This window comes from Malaya genurostris, chromosome 3, assembly GCF_030247185.1.
Source record: "Malaya genurostris strain Urasoe2022 chromosome 3, Malgen_1.1, whole genome shotgun sequence".
NCBI lineage: Eukaryota > Metazoa > Arthropoda > Insecta > Diptera > Culicidae > Malaya > Malaya genurostris.
In genome coordinates, this window is record NC_080572.1 from 144969299 (window position 1) to 144990447 (window position 21149).

Below are 21149 nucleotides of genomic sequence, written 5' to 3' on the forward strand. Positions count from 1 at the left end.
TTGTTCGCTGATCCCGCTTTAACGGTCGCGGCTGTCTATTGTTCTGCACTTCAATTCCGCTGCAAGATGCCCGCGATTTCCTCGCTGTGTAATTTTTCTGCCACATACATCCAGTAGGCTATTCCTTTGTGTGGCAAAGCGGGGACAGGCAAATAGGACGTGTTCTTCCGTCTCAAACTCATTTGGGCAGCCAGGGCAAGCAGGAGATGCCGCGAGGCCGTATCTATGTAGGTACCACCTAAAACAACCGTGACCTGTGAGGAACTGCGTCAGGTCAAAGTTTGCTTCTCTGTAGGGTCTGTCGATCCATCCGGAGACTTGGAATGAGCCGATGTGTCCACCTGAACTTGGTTGAGCTGTCCCATTTCATTTGCCACTCACGTAGGGAGGCTGCGTTGGCAGTCCTACGGGCGTTCCTGTCCCTCCGCGTAACGCAACACTCAGCGTCCTCCTTGATGAGCAGTCCAATTGGCCTCATGCACGCAATCACGCAGGCTGCATCTCCAGATACGCACTGATCACACGAAGACACATCAGTCTGTGCGTGCTTTCCAGCAAATTTTCCTTGCGTTCCACCGGGAGTGCCGACGCCCATACTGTTCTGCCGTACCTGAGGATCGAAACTACCACTCCTGCCAGTGACCTGCGTTTGCTAGAACGTACCGGCGAGCTATTTTCCATCATTCGCGAGAGCGCCGCAATCGCTATTGGGGCACATTTCGAGGCATATTTCACGTACTTGCCGAAACTGAGCTTGTCGTCAAGCATCGCACCCAATTGCTTCAGTGATCTCTTGGAGGGTATCATGCAAACAACCAGCATGTGCCGCCGCCTCTTGCTCTGATTTTCTATTGTTTAACACCATCATCTTTGTTTTATGATGCGCTAGTTGCAGTTTCCTGCTACGCAATCAGTCCTTCACCATGCTGATCGAGTGTGATGCGCTCAGTTCAACCTCTTCGATGGATTCTCCGTAGACTGCCAGCGTGATGTCGTCTGCGAACCCGACTATCTTGACGCCCGTGGGGAGCCTCAACCTGATTACGCCATCGTACATTATATTCCACAGGAACGGGCCCAGGATGGATCCATGTGGTACTCCGGCCGTGATAGAAGTACAGCGTAAGCCTTCCTCGGTCTCGTACAGCCTTGTATAGCCCTTCTGGTACTTCCAGTCGAAGGAGGGAGTCAGCGATATCAGTCCAACAAGCACTATTGAACGCATTTTTCGCAGTAGCGAATTCCACGCCGCTTAAGTTGAATAGCGATTTCCGCGGTGGCTACCACCGATTTCATGGCATCCGCCGTAGACCTGCCTTTGCGGAACCCGTACTGTTCGTTAGACAGTCCACCCGCCTCCTCTATGAACGGGGATGATTTTCTCCAGGAGCTTCCCTGTGGTGTCGATCAGCCGACTGGTCTATATGCCGACAGGTCCCTAGGAGGTTCCCCAGGTTTCGGTAACAGTACCAATCTCTGCCTTTTCCATATGTCCGGGAACGTACGCTCGTCCAGATATATCTGCATGATCTCCCTGAACATGTCCGGTTTGGATGTTATAGTAATCTTAAGCCGCATTCGGAATCTGGCCATCTGGCCCGGAAGCTTTCTTAGTGTCGAGCGATCTCGCCGCTGACAACAACTCTTCATTTGTCACTGTGCTAACATCGTTTGTTGGAAGCGGTGCTTCGCAATGGCTACTCCCTCGGTTTGCATTGTCACCACTTCCTGAATTGGATAATGACCCGTGATCCAGATGGCCGCTGACCCGGATCTGTCCGCAAACCAGTTCCCATTATTGGGGGGGGGGGGGGGGGGTATGCGATAGGGGTCCGATAGGATAACGACGTCTGTGCTCCATTTCAGCAATTGCTGCGCCGCTGCAGTGGTTGAGGTTTAGCTGCGCTACGTTTAGGCCTTCTTATTCCCTCTGCCAATGGTGTGATTTTGAGCCTTTTTACCACCGCAGATCACACACTGTGGTGTTTTGTGGCAACTAAACGCCTTGTAGCCTTAGCCACTGTAACGATTGCATAGGTTGCTCCGGTCTGTGCCTTTTCAGTCCTAAGACTTATGGCCAGATTCTAAACCCCTGAAGCACATATCCACCACCGGCGGCTGGTACGCAGTAACTTGGCAAACCGAAAAATCGAACCTTTTCTCATGCGAATGGATTCCTCCTTGCTCCCTTATGCCGTGATAAGCTTTTCGGCGCTCGCGATCTAGTCCAGCCGTTTACACTGAAGTGTAACCTTGTTTTGCAGGGCTCTCACTTCGACCTCGTCTCCTAGAACTTGCGCTCCGGGTTCTGATCCGACCGATTGTGCTCCTTTTTTTAGCACTCGCCAGCATCTCGCCAGCTCTAGTACGTCCAATACAGCAAACCTCTTTTCCAAGGTCGGCAAGCTTTGCCTCGCTTTGACCAGCAAGGCTTCTTCTTTGTCCCTAGCCATTCTCTCGCGTTGTATGGTAACTTTCTTTTTTTTTTTTTTGTTTTGATTATAGGGGTTTTACCTTTAAGGGCATTCGCCTCTTCGGGCCAGAAAAACTTTCTGACCCTATGTGCGGGGTTGGGAATCGAACCCAGGTGGGCTGCGTGAAAGGCATCGACTTACCCATTACGCTACACCCGTCCCCTTGGTAACTTTCTTCTTTATCTTTCTGGTCACCTTGAGCCAGGGCCGTTCCATGTTTGGTCGGTCCTTGCCAGGATTCTCCAGGGTCAACAGGAACCCTTCTCACCAGGCTCGTGCTCGGTCTGTACTAGGATCCGAGGACCGAGTATCCCGTTTGGGGTTGAGACCTCTGTCGCAATCCTTCTCCCTGCCGTCAGCGACCAGGCCACATTGACGGCTTTTCTCAGCTTCAGCAAGTTCAGCTTGAGGTTGTCTCGCTAGTGAAAGCGATGATCGCATCGAGCTGCTCTACGACCGCCATCATACTCGATAGAGCTTCACCAAACCTCAACTCCAGGGTCTTTGGTTGGTCCATTGATTTGACTAGCACATTGCTGTTTCGTCGGCTACCACTGTTCCTTCCTCCTTCGCACCCGGTTTCACGGGTGGAGATCTCCTCCAACCCTTTCTCACGAAGGGGTTTACCTCCTCTCCTTTCTTGTTATTGTTCGTTTTCTGTTAAGTTGTTTCCATTTTTGTTCCCACGAGTAGGGGGTTTATTCAATACCCTCCCGCCCGGATTCTCCCAACCGAGCAGGATTAGACTTAGGCAACAGCCCTATATTGATGGGAGCGCCAGGTGCTCAACCAGCTCCGTCTGTGGTTTGAAATTTTCTAGCCCTCAAATCATTCATTCCTTAGCACGGATCGCATAACACTTTGAATTAGGACTTGGTAATATGACAGATGGGGTAGGAAATTTATGGTTGGGGGTATCAGGACACGGGATATCGGGCTTGCGTACTTTGAGCGGCACACGGTTTCTATAGTATTGCTTGTTTGCGGATACCTGTAGCTTTTTATAGAAGTATAACAGAAACCACTGTCTAACCCCACCATATCCAAGACGAGTTCTACAACTCACAGTGGCCTGGGGATAGGTCGTCAAGCCATTGGACATGGTCCCTGCTGCCCCCACTACCTTGTTGCGGTTTGTACGCGATCAATTCTATCGACGGTGCACAGCACTCGTCGCACAGGAATGCGGGTCTCAATCTCAAACAGCTACGTAGCGTTGGTACTGCAGGGAAACACGCGCAACAACTGGTGCTAATGCCACCAACGGAGCTTGGCGCGGGGAGTCTTGAAGACGGCTGGAGGAACACAAGGTCCGCCGTGAGTAGCACTGCTGAAATTGTACTAGGTACGAGGTTATCGACTCGAGGAAATGACTGGTTTGACGGAGAATGTCAGCAGTTGGTAGAAGAGAAGAACGCAGCAAGGGCGAGGATGCTGCAACACCGCACGAGAGCGAACGAGGAACGTTACAGACAGGCGCGGAACAGGCAGAACAGAACAGGAAAAAGCGCCATGGAACATGGAACATCTGTACCGCGCATATGACACACGGAAATTCTATGAGAAGGTGAACCGCACACGTAGAGGCTACACGCCACAGGCCGAAATGTGCAGAGATACCAGTGGTAACCTTCTCACGAACGAACGTGAGGTGATCGACAGGTGGAAGCAGTACTATGACGAGCATCTGAATGGCGAAGCACAAGATACAGAGAACGACATAGGAATCAATCTGGGTGCACGCTCAGCCTACGACAGATTATTAGCACCTGATCTGTCGGAGATAAGTGAGGAGATCGGCAAGCTGAGGAACAACAAAGCCGCGGGCAATGACCAGTTACCAGGCGAGCTGCTCAAACATGGAGGAGAGGCACTGGCTAGAGCACTGCACTGGATGCTTTCTAAGATTTGGGAGTAGGAAATTCTACCGCAGGATGGATTGATGGATGGAGTTTTTATGTCTCGTCTACAAAAAGGGCGATAAGCTAGATTGTTGCAATTACCGCACAATCACATTTCTGAACGCCGCCTACAAGACACTCTCCCAAATCCTTTTCCGTCGTCTATCACCAATAGCTAAGGAATTCGTAGGGCCGTACCAAGCGCGATCTTGGTCGTCCTGGTGGCGCTTTTTCCTCTGGAAAACCGTTTTCTGTTTTTTCCGTGCCTGTCTGTATCGTTCCTCGTTCGCTCTAGTGAGGTGTTACAGCATCCTCGCTTTTGCTGCATTCTTCTCTTCGTCCAACTGCTGACATTCGCCGTCAAACCAGTCATTTCCTCGATTCGATAACCTCTTACCTAGTATGGTTGCAGCAGTGCTACTCACGGCGAACCTTATATTCCTCCAGCCGTCTTCAAGAGTCGCCGAACCAAGCTGCTCTTCCGTTGGTAACACTTGCTCTAGTTGTTGCGCGTATTCCTCTGCAGTACGGACGCTACGGAGCTGCTCGACATTGAGTCCCGGCGTTCCTGTGCGACGAGGGTTTTGAAACATCGAGAGTTTTGAGCGCATACAAACCGCGACAAGGTTGTAGTAAGAATCAATGTTGGCACTGCGGTAGGTGCGGACATTGATGACGTCGGAGAAGAATCGATGAGAACGTCGTCGATTTGATTTTCCGTATGTTGATCAGGTAATCTCCAGGTGGCTTTGTGGATATCTTTGCGGGGGAAGAAGGTGCTTCGAACTACCATTCCTCGGGAGGCTGCAAAGTTCAAGCATCCTTGGCCGTTGTCGTTTGTTACCGCGTGCAGGCTCTCCAGTCCGATCACAGGCCTGTATATTGCCTCCCGGCCTACCTGAGCATTCATGTCATCGATGACGTTCATGTCATAGATTCGTTCCAGCTGCGCGTAAAATGCTTCCTTCTCGTCATCGGGTCTCGTCTCATGTGGTCAGTGCACATTGATGATGCTGTAATTGAAGAAACGGCCCTTGATCTTCAATACGCACATCCTATCACTGATTGGCTGCCACCCAATCACGCGCTGGCGCATCTTGCCCAACACTACAAATCCCGTTCCTAGAACGCTGGTTGTTCCACAGCTCTGGTAGAAGGTAGCCGCCCACTTTTCCACACCTTCTGTCCCGTCCAACAAAGTTCCTGCAGTGCTACGACATCGAAGCTGCGGATTTGAAGCTCATCATGCAGCTCATTCGGTCGTATCCTGGGAAGTCAAGCGATTATCAGTTCCATGTGCCAAGCTTCCAATCGTAGTCCTTTGTTCGTCGCGTAGGTCTTTGCCGATAATTCTGAGTCGTATTTCTTCCTTGATTATGCGTAACAAGTGTTTGTCAGGCCTGCACCAATCTCCTGTCTCGCCGGAGGGCCATCGTGTCAGCACTGTTTAGAGTCCCACACTGGTACAAGGACGGTAATCAGCCGCTCCTAACATGGAGAACAGACGCTGTTTCGAGACGCTCGGGTAGGCTTGCTCTCTGTAAAGAGAAAGCAAGCCCCCCCTTCCCTGTCAGCATACGACCAAGGTCCCACCGGGGTTGGTTACCCGATCTTTCCTATGGTTGCTCGTACCCCAGTTGGCACCGCGGGGAGTTAGGGATAGGAGTTACTGGACAAGAGGCTATGAACCACATTGGGCCCCGAATTGCGCATTGTCCAGTCGTTTACCAACCCTTATCTATGGTTCTTGAGGTAAAATAAAAATGTGAATATTATTCAGTTCTTCTATAAAATGATGTTATTACTATCATGCATTTATAAGAGCATTGTATAATTGAATTGCATGTATAATTGAAAGACTAAGGCGAAATCTCGCGAATTACTTTAACTTTTAGCCAAAATTTGACAATCGACCAGTTAGTTATTATCGAGTAGTTAAATGAAATGAAATGATATCTAGTAGTATTGAAACTTTTCATTGGAATTAGCTAAAAGCATAAAAAGAAATAACATAGAAAAAAGTTTGACTAAGGATCAGAAATTAGAAGTTTTCGAAAGATTTTTTTCAATGTCGGAAAATTAATTACTGATCATATTTCCGATGGTATGGAGGAAAAACTATGTTGCTGCGTTAAAATCAACGAATCATGATTATTTCCTATCCAAAGAGTGAATTTTGAAAAGACACCCCATAGTAAAGAAAGACGTATTCACGTCAAAAAAGTTAGAGTTGAGTAAAACATAAATCGACAAAATAACTGGAAAATTGGGTAGAGTAAAAAGAAATTGGAGCTCCTAATAGTTTTTTTCCTGAACGGTTTGATTTGAAGATTATAATTATTATTTTTGCAAATAAGGATGTTGTGTGATGTATCCCTCAGCCATTTTTTTTAATTTTTTCCAGTTTTTATGCATACAAAACATCAACCTGTTTCTAGATGGATGTAAGTCTAATTTTGGACTGAAGGAAGCGGATATGTTTGAACCTACAATGCTATATGATCTTACAAATTTTCATCGAGTTCTAATCACTCTATCGAAACTCTCACAGAGTCGAAAAATTCAGTCGTTACACAATATCACGTAAGAATCGAAATAATTTCAATTCATTTTCATTATTATACAGTCTTTTCAGGGGTTTCAATTCACAACTGTCGCAATCCGAAAAAAGTGGCTCGGAAGATGATATCTATAAAGAATTGCAAGTAGCGTAAGTATTTACTACATTACCATAGCTTAATTCATGTCCGGATGACCAACACACTTAATATCAATTATCGTTCTCGGATAAGTAAGATGCCGAGACAGATCGCAACACACTATTTTGCTGATTGTTTAGCGATCAATGTTATGTTTTCCGAATTTGTTCAGTAGATTTACTGTTTTTTGGCAAAGTGCATATTTTTGACGAGATTTAGCACAATCTTTTGCTGAACTCAACGGTAATTATCAATTATCCCGAAAACAGCCAATGTGTTTACCGAAATTTCGAACTATGTGTTATCTTTGCCGAAATTCGGCTAGACAGCTGCCATTTACGTTTTACATTTTCGCTTGGCACTAGGTGGTTTTTTTCTGGAGAAATATTTCGGAGAAAATTTCCGGTAGTCGTTAGGGAAAATAGAATTAGTTCAAAAGGAAGACATGAGAATTTACATATCCAGTAAGTAAACTACATGGATTGAAAATTCCCGGGCCTCTCACAGAAAAGACGTGAATAGTTTCGAACCGTGTACATTTTTGTTGAGAAATAAGCCTCCAGATGGCCCAATACCGAACTGATTGTGTACGCATTCAGGCATAAAAGCAACGATGAATTTGAATGATTTGGTGATACGGATTGATCCACTATCCCCCGTATTCTCCAGACCTTACCCCCCGCGACTATTATCTATTTCCGAACCTGAAAAGGTATCTCCAAAGAATTTTTTTTTCGAATTCTGAGGTCATTGCAGAAACGGAAGCCTATTCCCATTACAAAGCAGTCTTCTAAAAAAGTTTTCACGGTAAAAACCGACTTTTCTTTATTAGGCCCGGAACATCTCATTCCATGTAGTAATAACTACAAATTATTGTTGATTATTTATAGAAAGCTCCTTCCAGATCCTGCTTTCATTGTAAGGGAGTTTATATAGGATATGTCGAAGAACTTCAACGACATCAGTTCGGGTTTACATCTCATCCAAGTCAGTCGATAAAACAAAACCGCTTACGTTGGGGACAGAAGAAACCAATTACAGTATTGTGTAGTGAACAATAGACCTCGAAAATGAGTAAACCAAACGAACAAAAGCTACCACCGGTACGAAAGAATACAATTATTGTTGACTTCAGACAGTGCAAAATTCGACCTTCGATACGAGAACTTGAAGGTTTGCTTAAGGAGCAAATGCATCTTGACATTAAACGTGTGCATTTACTTCAATGCAATAAGACCAATAATGTTGTGTATATCCAGTTCTATAAAGAGTTGGATGCAATTCAATTCGCTAAAGACAATAATAATGTGCACTATGTGGAGCATGAAAATATCAAGTACAACATTCTGGTATATATGGAAGATAGTGATATAGAAGTGCGTGTGCATGATCTTCCCTCATGCGTCCCCGATCCTTATATTCGCGCAACTATGTCCCAATACGGAGAGATTCTCTCTATCGAAAAAGAAAAGTGGAAGAATTTTTTCCCCGGTATTCTAAATGGTGTACGTTTGTTACGCATGCGCTTGAGGAGGCCTATACCTTCTTATGTGAAATTCGGTCAGGATACAAGAATACCGTGCAAATCACTTGTTACCTATGACAATCAGATGGCCACATGTCAATATTGCCAAAAAGCTGTTCACTATGGTAATCCATGTGATAAACCGGGCAAGGAGACAACTATACCAAAGGACAACGGTGCTTCCTTCACATCAACCCCAAGCAACCCCAGTACACCTGTGACAGTCATTAACAACAGGGAAGTATCCCCTTCAACGAAACCATCCAACGTAACCCCTATAGAACAAAGTACACCAGCTGCAGTTAACAGCTTACCATCCAACCAACCAGCAACTGCAAACAATGTACAACAAGGCGCATCTACAGCAACTAGCAACGAAATCAACAACAATACCACGGCAATGGATGACGAGAACCACCAACAAACTGCCCCTCAATCCTCGCAGGAGGAAAATGGAAGCTCCTCTCCCCCTAGAAAAAGGCTGACAACGAGATCCAATACAAAAAAAAATTTATCAAAAATCTCAGCTAAATCGGCCACGTAAAGCTTGTACGTAAATAGGCCTGAATAAAATATCTTTAAAAAAAAAACTTCAACGACATGTCAACCAACATATTCAACAATCGGCGTTTAGTTCGAATTACATATTTTACAATTATACGTCATCGAAACATAAGTAATGTGATGTATATTTTTGAATGTGTATTCGGAAATAAAATAAAATCTTTATCCTCAATTGAACATTTACAATTTGAAAACCAAATTCTTTGTTTACATTCAATTGCTGGAAACTTAGTAATTCATAAATTTAACTCCATTGCTTTTGCAGAACATTTAGTAAAGGTTATGGCGAACAGACAGTAAACCTCTTGCTTCTCCTTTAGAAATTCAAAAGCGCAGAACAGTACTTTCAAGAGTGACTAAGACTGATGAGTAAATGGACTTAAGCTTGCATTGAATCCTACTGTTATGAACTAATGCTAAGAACAGACACTCTTTACCGTTTTCATAAAATTTTAATTACTTCAAAGGTTTCTAAAATTATGGCATGATGTGATATTTTTAAGTTGTTTCACGAAAAGTATTGGTACAATGAATAATTAGGACTGACAAGCCGATAGTTCGCGAGCCTCAACCTGGAAGGATTCTTAGTGTCAGTAGGATTGTAGCACTATCCATGCAACGATTCTGTACGCGAAGAAACCGTGACTTAGACTGTTGAAACAGAAGGTTCAAGACTTTGTTTTTTTCTGGAAAGAGAGTGGTTAGAATCCGTACCAATGTTCGACTCATTTGTAATTTAGAGACTATTTTAAATATCTCTGTGGTATTTTATCGAATAAAGCGAATATTCTAATGCAAACTGAAACAGAGAAATAAAATCGTAAAAAAGTCGAGTGATATTCTCTATCCAACAATTTTGAAAACAATATATTATGAGACAGAATTGCAAGATTGAATAAAAAATATTTAAGCTTCTTTGTAGGCGACTGCATATCCCTCTTAGACTTTTACCTGTGAAGGACTTGTAGAGATTCCTGACTACCAACAGCTAGATTTGGAAGATCAGCAGCCGAATTCAACGCATTCGAAAATAAATATGCAAAGAGATTTCGCCTGTTTTCTTAATTTTGAATTCTTTTTACGATCAACAAGAAGTTTTTTGACACTGAAGAAAAAAAAAGAAAATAATTTTCTGTTCGACGTTTTTGCGGAAAAAATATGAGAGACAATTCTTCTAGTGATAAAATTCAGCAAAATTATCACAAAAATATTTTAGTTTTCACCAAATTATTAAGTAAAAAACATTCAAGCGGAGAGGTTGTGTTTCGGTTATACTGGCTCGTGGGTTAATGGCTGCTACAACTCTAAGCTGCAAATCGCAAAGGCAATATTCGGGGCGTTTCCCGACTGGAAAGCTAGCAATACACTGCAAGCATTACAGTTAATCGCCACCAAAAGCTATAAGCGCTATACCTACTGTCAGGCACAGGTAGCACACACCAAGTTCAGTGGTGACCACGACGGCAGAGCAACGGAGATAGCAGAAAACGGTACCAAAAGATTGCCAATTGAAAATCGTTTGGTGAGCTTCACGTCGTTCTTCACGACAGAGACAACAGTAAAAAGGTAGATTTAATTTAATTTAAATTTATCATTTCTCTTATAACTGAAATTTTACTATACATAAGTTTTCATTTTGATTTTATTAATTTACAAAAATGGATGATTTCATGAAAAATCATCCTAATCCAATAGTAGTAAGAGCTTATATGTTCCCAGGACTAAGCATTATCCAGAGGGTACTACTGGGCCATGGATAGTCTATTTTCGATGCAAAATAAAGGCATTAAATTTGATGCAAATTACAAAAGATTTGACATCATATTTCTCTGAAGTTCTAGAAGTCTCTAAAGTTAATAGAGATAAAAAGCATTATTCACGACTTGAAACAGGCAAACGAAATTGTAACCTGTGAATTATTTATTCTCTAGTATTGAGTTTACATTCCATCGAATGATGTGCAAATTGACGGTGTTGCCACTGAATCAGTTGGTCGTTTCAAAAACTCTATTCTCGGGTGCAAGCAATCTATTAATTATGGAAAAAAGTCTAAATTGATAAAATTCGCTTTCCCGTTCTGCTTTTTGTTCCGTATGTTATAAATTACACGAACTGTAAAAAGATCAGGCATACAGCTACTAACTGTAGTAAAAAGGCTAAATGTATCAAATGTAAAGGGCCCCATGGATAATATTTGCGATAAAGACATTGACAATATATTTATTGTGGAAGAGTCCTCATGATCTCTCAGCATGCGCTCCTGGTTTGTCAAATTCACAAACCAATCCAGGAACTAGCACAAAAAAGACAATAATCCAGTGGGTATCGTTTCACAGCCACCAACAGGATTACTGAAGTTTTCGGAAATTGTAGAATGGATTTTCGCAGCGTTCCATATTTTTGAATCCCAAAAGGCCCACATAACGGCATTTCTTCCAATAGCTAGAACTTTTTTGAAGCACTTATTAGCTCAGTGGCCAATTCTCTCAGGGTTTTTATCATTTGATGGATGATTTATCATCCACCGCAAATGATTCAATATCTGTCTTGAAGTGGAAGTGTCGGAGCACCATGCCAAAACTTGATTCATTTAAAGTATTATTGCATAGTACAAAATGTGATGTATTTTGCCGTAATCTACCTACAGCAGAAGTTAAAATGAAATGTAGCGGAATGCGAAAATCGCGTTTTTGATCAATTATTCAAAAACTAGACCGATTTTCGAAAAACCAAAAACACTTAAGTTTTCGAAATCAAATTTATCATAACTAAGTATTCTTAGAATTTTGAAATTTTGCTTTGCCGAGCCGTAATTGGTTTTTGAAATGTATAAACGGTCACTGTTCCGTCCCACGGGGATGATTTTAGAACTGGAAAGTAATATTTGTAGCAGAATTTCACAAAGAATCTGAAAATGCAACTCATCATTATAAAATTTTAGCGAAAACAACCGAAAATTGAAAAAGTTTTCATAAACTTTTCTGCATTTTTTTATTGCTTGCGCGCTGCTGTTTCGTATTGAGGTGGTGTGAGAAATGCACGGTGGGCACGGTGGCATTATATCGTGAGCAAAAAATAGATATAAAATAATGACGCGAATTTATGCAGCATTGGGTTTTGTGTTGAAATAAAAACGGCTTGAATACAATAAAATGAGTATTGTAAGAAATTGTTTATTTTCTAAGTAGCTGTCATTTATACAAACAATGTGATAAATATTGAGGGCCAGCTTCGAGCCAGTCAGCATGGAAAACTTATTGGAATTCATTGGTTTTTCAATTATTATGAATACAATGAATCACCGCTTGATTTTGCTTTCAAAATCGATTGAATAATAAGGAACTACGAAATAACTTTATATTCAATTTCGTGCCCCAAATATGTGCTTGAGAAAAGATTCACTAAATAATTTTAACTGCATGGTATGATGAACTATTAGTTATAGTTGGAATGTAATCTAAGAAATTATTAAACTATTGATGATTTTTGGCACCGGAGGCCAGAGGCTGTTTGGTCTTCGGTTCGTTATCATTGAAACAGACATTTCTAGACTCATCATGCTATACAATTCCGAAAGTCGCTTCCGAAAAAAAGTTAATGGTGAATACTTTTACGTAAATTCTATCTTATCGGCGGGAAGGGCCTGGTGAACGACTGGCAAAGATATCGAAAATACTTGAATGTTCTCTTGTCTTCAACCGTTATTTTGAAGGAGAACCGATGCTTGCTACTAAAATCAGGCATATACATGGTTAGCAAGTTAGTCAATACATATACATATAACCTCATGTTAATCATTCATAATTACTTATGATTTATAGCTCTAGTGTAAGAGTAATCACTAACAATGATGATTGAATCAGCATATATTCAAAGTGTGAAGAATTCTAAAATCCATTACGTCTCGTCTTTTTTACAAGCCAATATAACGAGAGGTAAACCCACTGCGCTCAATCATTGAAAAAAGTTCTTGTTTCTATGTGGCCGTTTTTCTTGGTACGCTTTGTGCGACGGTTCGTTCAACTGAAGCGGATAAAATTTTGCGTGCATTTTATGACGCTACATTTCACCTTAATTGATTGACTGTTTCAGTTATCGCGTATTACACTACTAACGACTAACTACTAACGACTTGTCTACGAGCCGACGCCCGAGACTAACGGACACTATGGGACTCACTAGCTTACCGACTGCTTGAACCGACTACCTTTTAAAACTGAACTGACTCCTAACTCTTCCCAACTATGGTTTTTTAAGCTCCTAACATTTACTTTCGGGTAAAGCCCGAAGATTTTAGTACAAGCCGAGCTTGTGATTTTAAGTAGAAAGTTCATTCGACTTTCTCCCGAAGTTCTACCGAAAGCCGAGACTACTGTCACTATGTCAATGACAGTGCCCGGTGTCCGTGAAAAGATATTTTTGTTTTTACTCGCCGCGTTTACGCTGACGTGAAGGGTTGCCTGAAAGGTGACGAGTTTTTTCTTCACGATTGGATTGCTGTTTTTGCAATGTTGTTTTTCCTTCACGGCTCCCTACTTTTTCTACAATACTAGCAAATTCGGAGGAAAATTTGCTAAGGGCGCTGCATGCCCCCTTACTTACTGAGCTTGATGTTACCTGAAGGGTGAACATCAAGTCGAATGCGTTGGTTTATAACATTGGGGTTTGTAGCTGGATCACAAATTTCCGTATTTATAATTACTATTGCCGGACTTTTTTACATATGGTTTATTTTTTTTCTATACGCAAGTTAAATTTCCTAACCTTACGATGGTCCTCGTGTGTGTGTTCTCCTCTGACGCCATCCTGTTCCATGGTATGCTTCTATTGTTGCTTTATCTGTGGGGGTGATCGAACGGTTCCTAGTCTCGGACTCTGGGTTCCGTGTCGTTTTCGTTCCTAATAGCTCGTTCTTCTGTGTTGGTGATACGTATTAGGGCTTCTCGTTGTTTAGGAATTCGCTTCATTGGGCATAGTTGAAAATCGATCATTGACTCCTTTGCGTTTTGGGCATCATTGGTATTACTGCCAGTAGAAATGATAGTTCCGTGAGAAATATGATGAAGCTTCTTCGTTGATTAGTCATTTATTGGTATTCTGTATTGTTGCTTCTCATCATGGCTTCTCGTTGGGTACACTGTGTTGAGGCTCCTAGCAGCTTTTATGCATTTCATTTGATTTCGTGGTTATTTTCTTCGTAGTGTATTTTTAAACAACAAATTGTTTAAATTTTTACGTATTAATAAACTTTGATTTTCATATATTGGTTTATGGTACTCAACTGAGCTTTTGACGATGCTCACTGAATAAAATATTGGGTAGCAATTCGTAACGTTGTGGCATACCCACGCAAGTCATCTTTTTACTATGTTGACTGCGTTTACTCCCTTCTTGTTTTGCTATTAGTTGTACTTGTTGATGTAGCAATTTGGAGCATTGTCATTATTTCGATTTGTTATCACGTCTTCCATATTAAACTTTTTCGTAATTTTTCTGCCCGATTTTCAACTCGTAATTGTCTCGATTTTCAACTCTGCTGTTCTTCCTTCTGACATCTTGGTGATTCCCCGGTTCCCTTTGTCTTCAACTTGCCACCGCATCCGATCACACCCACTCGTTCTCCTAGGTAGCTTGGTTAAGCTACTGACCTCCTTTCTTCTGCGATGACTATTTTCGGGCACACACACAGTTTGAGACTCAAAAAAAAAATTTTATTCGTTTTGTATCATTCTGTGCCTTTAGTGTAATCATTTTTCTGTTATTATTATTTTTATATACGTGCTACGTAATCTATTGTCCATTCTATTATTTGTATATACGTTTTTTTTAATTATCGCATTGTGCATCATATTCTCTTATTTTTTTCATTATCATATCTTTGTGCATCGTAAATTTTTTGTTTTCGTTATCATATTTGTTCTTTCTATTAGTTGAATCTATGTTTTTTTTAAATGCATTTAAGTGTATCTGCGATAGATTTGTTCGTCCTATTTAAGTGTATTTGCGATATATTTAACTTGTCTGTGGAAAGAAAATTGTTATTAAAGTTGCGGCATGCGAATGCTTGTTGTAGGTTATAATGAATCTTTTCTAAACCGTTTTTCTAAACTATCCCGCAACTAGCTTCTATGCCGTTTTCATGTTAATGGTGTCTTACCATCCTTGCCTCCATAGCTTCAGAAGTCGTCCTTCCGTTTAATTATCGGAATCGCTCCCAAATTGGTCGATTGTGTAATGTCCATGCCGCAGCTTCTCTCCCCCACTACCAGAGCTGGTTCTTTCGGTGCGTGTTCCTGTTTTTCTTTTCTAAAAATAAACTCAAATCTGGACTTTAATATTTTTCCAATAATAACCGGAACCTATAAAGTAACTTAGATTCTAATTCCGTTCTGAATGTGTTGTCTTCAATCAAATTTTTTTTGTCTTGTTATGTTTAATTTCCGAACTATTCCCCTTTATGATGCCAATTCCTATCTCTCTGTTTCTTGAGTATTAAAATATTATTAGTTTGTTAGTGACAAAGTTTTCATATATATGTATTTTTGTAATCCCCCATGAATTATTTGATATATAATATTTGATTTATTTGTTGTATCTTTCTTTCATTGTGTTTTCGTAACTTTTACCTGTTCATATTGTCGTATCTGTATTTTTTCGACATCTTAATTTGAGTGCGTAATTTGCACTTTAGAAATCCTCAATTCATTCATATAGTACGCATCTCTTTTTTTTTTCATTCCGGGGTCGCGATCCCCTTGTCCACACATACTTGATCACTCATACTAAGATCATTGCATAAATGCTTACATTAGATAGAAATTATGCGCTGGCCAGCGTCATTTTGATAGTCGTTACTCTGTCCGCTTGTGTCTTATCTTTTCTTGTCGTATCCGTCATATCTCATCCCTATTTTCTTTTTAGTTCCAAGTGTTAGTTTTATGTTATTTAATGATAAACCATATTATTTCACCATAGAAATTCTCCTTATTTATAACATTATTTCCGTATTCCATGCCATTATGTTTACCTCTCTTGTGTAATGTACTCTTTTTTTCTAAACGCATTGTAACTTTTCCCCAGTTCATTCTAATTTGTAGCACTATAGCTTCCTCCCAAAAACACATTTTGCTCACATCTATGATCTTCTTTTTGAATTTAACAGTATTGCTGTGTATGACATGATTCCCATGTTTATAATATATTTGAATTTTCTTGATTGGTTTGAGTTTCTTTAAGTATACTCTTTTTTTTTCTTCTTCATATGTTTTCTCCCATTATATATATTCTTTGACAATGTAACCTATTGCTTTATTGTCCCTCTGATGTATCTTTATCATCATCAGTTTATAATCATCAGTTTCACCTTATTTTTCTTTTTTCGTTTGGTGTCCATTTGTTTTCATTGTGTTCGTTTCATTGCATATGTAAAATTTTATTTCTTATTGACCACCTCTTATTACCCTCTTAACAGTTTTTATATCCTTTTGCTCGCATTCATGTTTTTTTTCTCGTGTTCGAATTGATTCATTTCGACTTTCATCTTACATATTTCGTTGATATTTTTCCCTTCTCGGTATATTGTTCATGTTTTTATCTTATCCATTGTTATCCTTACACTGTGGTTTTAAAGTTTTCGTGGAATTCTTATGTCAACGTATCATTGTATGATGTTTGCTGTTAATTTCTTTTATAATTGTAGCCTAATTTTCTTTATTTCAATTACTCTCAGAGTTTCAGTTTTTAATATTATTCCTTTTTATTTAGTTTTCCGATGAAAATGTTAATACAATATGTTTATTTTCGTGTATCACTTTGTATACATTTTTAATCTTTTTATTACTTTTCATACGTCTCTTTGATACTTTTTTACCTTTTTATATAAATATAAAAAATAGGTATAGAATTAGCTCAAACTTTAGAAAAATTTTCCGAGGCCCGGAGGGCCGAGTGTCTTACACCAATCGATTCAGCTCGACGAACTGAGCAAATGTCCGTGTGTGTGTGTGTGTGTGTGTGTGTGTGTGTGTGTGTGTGTGTGTGTGTGTGTGTGTGTGTGTGTGTGTGTGTGTGTATGTGTGTGTGTCTGTATGTGTGTTGTCAACTAAGAGGTCGAGATCTCAGAGATGGCTGGACCGATTTTTTTAGTCGCAAATGAAAGGTCTCCCCGTCACCCAAAACGCTATTGAATGGTTTTGAGATCGGATGTTTACTTTTTTAGTTATACGAAGTTTTATGTCAAAATTTTCAGTTTTTTGACAGTATCTGTCACACATGACCTTGAAAACTTAATATGTTTCCAGACTTAGATTCCGCACGGTAATACCTATTCAACAAGCCATAGATTATTACAATTCGTCCACTTTTAACAGAGATATTGACATTTTTGTGTAAGCGACTTTTTCCCCTATTCCAGCAGTAGGAGTTTTGAGCGCTGTATGACAAAGCAATGCTTGGGAGCAACGTGAAACACGATTTTTTATACTGTTACATACAATTGTTTCTAAGTACCAAAAAGACTGTGTACACCATACTATTTCAAGAAATTTTGCCTCGGACCGATTTTAGCACGGTCCGTTTTTGGCAACATAATCGTTCGAATATGACATATGTAAACCAGGTGATGGCAGCATTTTCGAGTTGAAAGCCATTCCATAATTATATTTATTTGAACTACTTACAGCAATAAATTCTGGAAGAACATAACACCCATATACAATTCGAATCAGTTCGTCGAGATCAGTAAATGCGTGTGTGACAAATAATTTCACTAAATTTTCTCTGAAATGACTCAACCGTTTTCTACAAACTCAGATTCATATGAATAGTCGTATGCTCCTACACAAGGTTCCTGAATTACGTTTGGATCCGACTTCTGGTTTAGGAACTACAGGATGATATGTGAAACGAAATCAAAATAGTGTTACTCATTTTTCTCGTAGATGGCTGAACCGAACTAAGATTCAAATGAAATCTAGGAACCATAAAAGATTAAAATGAAAGGTCTTAAGATCCTATAACATATCTCGCTTTTTAGTCAGATCCAACTTCCGGTTTATAAGATACAGGGTGATTAGTATAAAATGTCTATTGCGCACAAATTTATTAGGTTTATCGGGTTTGTAGATTTGGATAGTCGATAACCAAATAAACTTATCTCAGTTTTTAATTCGCACTATTAACACTCGCACAATTTAATTCGCACTACGATTTTTAAAAGATGTCTACACTGATTTTCAAACAGTTTGAATTGAATGTAAACTATAAAGCTCTTGAGGTGGATTTAACTGACTTCGGCTACACCGATTTTAGAATTCCGGTTCCAGTATCGAATCGTTTCTCAAAGCTCAATCGTTTTCTCAAAAAAGTCCAAATCAAAATTCAACTATAAAAAGTTCAAATTAAAGGATTAAAGGTCCCAAACAAAATTAATGAATTTTATCCGATTCTGGAATTACAGGGTGATGAGTTTTTAAAATTCATTCCGATATAGAAGATGACACTCCAAAAAACCTTCAAAGTTGGAAACTATTGCAATTTATATGTCATATTAATTTATGGCCATACGAATCGTTTTCGGTTATGCTGGTTCTTGAATACTGGTTCTGGTTGTACCGTGAGTAACCGTAAGCTCTAAAATGGAATTTATTTCGACATCTCATGGAAGGTTCAATCGATTATTACTCGTTTAGATTAAAATTCGATCCGATTGAGAGTTTCGACATTACAGGCTAATGAGTGAATAGAACTTTAAATTGCCGCTTGAATATCATTAAAATAATGTCATGCGAACTAAAACACCGACGAATATTCATGCAAAAAACACATGCGGATGATAAAAAAAGGTATCATCTCACTGCTAGGTGGATTGAGCACGTTTTTATCTTGGTATTCGGTGCTAACGCTCGGTTCCTCAATCCGTATACTTTTTCAATCGGTTATTGTGAACCTTTTCTAGTCTATTCCCATTTTTATAGTTGTTGTTTGCTCACTAGGAAGAGCGACTACTTCATACGGTCCTCTCTAAAGTGATTGTAACTTTTGTCCTGCGCCTGTGTCTCCCCACATTGGTTGCCATTCGTTGGAGTTTTTATCATACATATAATTCTTTGCGCTTTTGTTTGGACGCAATTAGATTCTTCCAGGCTTGATGATGAAGTCGTTTAAATGTAGATCGCATTTCATTGACGTAGTCCTCATAGTAGAGACCATCATTATCGTAAACGGAGTTTGGGATGTTCGCCCGTCTTCCGTATAAAATAGTGTATACGGTGTATAACCCGTTGAGGAATTTACAGTGGTATTATATTCGAAACTGAAGAATGGGAGTAATTGATCCCATGTTTTCGGTTCGTTACCTACGTATTGTCTTAAATATGTTTTCAATTCCCTATTCGATCGATCCACCAAGTTTGCTTGTAGATGATATGTACTTGTAGTAATTTTTTTAATTTTTAAAATTTTACATACGTTTTTCATAAGAGAACTAACAAAGTTGGTTCCATTATCGGTTACTAATTCGGCGGGGGTTCCATATTAACATATATAATTATTCACGAAAGTTTGCGCGACCGTGGCACCTTCTTGATTTTCCATCGGTGCTACGATTAAATATCTAGTCAGATCGTCTTGCATCACAAGTCCGTATCTGTTCCCCCATTCTGACTCGGGTAATACCACTATGTCCATATACAATTTCTCGAACGGTTCGGACGATGTCGTGGTAATTCTCATTGGAATTTTGTTCGCTCGACCGATTTTGTTTTTCTGGCACGAGCTACATTGTTTAACATAATTTTCGACATCCTTCCGCATATTAGTCCAATGGAATAGTGGACTCATTCTTTTCAACATCCGTTTGCTTCCAACATGTCCGCCTAGAGGAGCATCGTGGAATTCTTTCAATGTAGTTTCGCGGTCTTTTTCTGGCACCCACATTCTGTCTTTTTCCGGAGCATAAAGGGTGAAAATTTTATCATATTTCTCGGCAATAAATCTTAACACATTTGCCTCAGGAGTTTTCTGCATGTTTCGAAAAGAGATAATTTGCATGTTCTTTGCATTTTTCAGGTCTTCAGGGCAGTTAGTGAATGCATCTACTAACCCATCTATTAGAATTCTTGTATCGGTTATTGATCTACTCGAGCCATTTAGAACCAATCCCCATATTTTATGATCTGGAATTGAAAATACTCTTCCATTTAGGTAGTCTTTTAAACCGTGTGGTAAGTGTATCAGCTCGGCTAGTTCTTTATATGCTGATCTACTGTTTACTATTACGAAAGTACCATCAAAATCCCTTTCGTTAGTTTTTTGTTTTGAAAATTTCAGCAGATCAAATTTGATGTCATTGTTATTTATGCATATTTCATATTCTTCGAAATATGAGAGTGCTCTCAAATCTTCCTTTTCGTCCCATCCAAAATCGATGTTTTCTAATCCGTCCATGTGCGGATTCCATTCTCTCTTTTGTTTATTTTTAAATAACGTAAACCTGCCTGATTCGTCTTTCAGTTGTTTTGGGGAAGTTGTTTTATTTTCCGCGTCTTTCCGCTTCGCAAGTTCATTTTTCTCTGTTTGCTGCTGTTGACGCTTTTGCTGTCTAGTGACTATTGAAATAGGGTGTAAGGGCTCGGCCTGTTCGGGCAGTCTGGATAAAAAGTCTGCCACAATATTGTCTTTACCTTGTTTATAGCGAATGTCCATTTCCAACCCTTGAAGTTTCAGACGTAAACGCGTTAGCGTAGGCGAAGTTTCTTTTAAATGCCATATTGAAATCAGCGGTCTATGATCAGTGTATACAATAAATCTCTGATTGTAAATTAAATGTTTGAAGCGGTTCACTGCCCATACGATGGCTAACAACTCCTTTTCAATCGTATGGTATTTTCTTTCAGCACCTACTAGACCTCTGCTTGCATATGAAATAGGCCTGTCGATCGATTTTTCATTAGAGAGTACTGCTCCAATAGCGTACTCGCTTGCATCT

At 40.1% G+C, this 21149-nt stretch overlaps 1 protein-coding gene across 12 annotated transcripts in view; it reads left to right on the plus strand.

The window, feature by feature from the left end:
- LOC131435145 (protein vav) overlaps positions 1 to 21149 on the plus strand; it is a 684197-nt gene that overhangs the window by 113991 nt on the left and 549057 nt on the right. For 10 of the 12 annotated variants that reach the window (XR_009230453.1, XR_009230454.1, XR_009230462.1 and 7 more), the window contains 2 exons: positions 6780 to 6958; positions 7002 to 7085. Coding sequence is in view for 2 of the 12 variants with exons in the window: in XM_058602726.1 (XP_058458709.1) it covers positions 6780 to 6958; positions 7002 to 7085 (263 nt within the window). In the remaining 10 variants the exon portion in view is untranslated. The remainder of the gene's footprint in view (positions 1 to 6779; positions 6959 to 7001; positions 7086 to 21149) is intronic. The other 2 variants (XR_009230455.1, XM_058602727.1) reach the window with 1 other exon arrangement.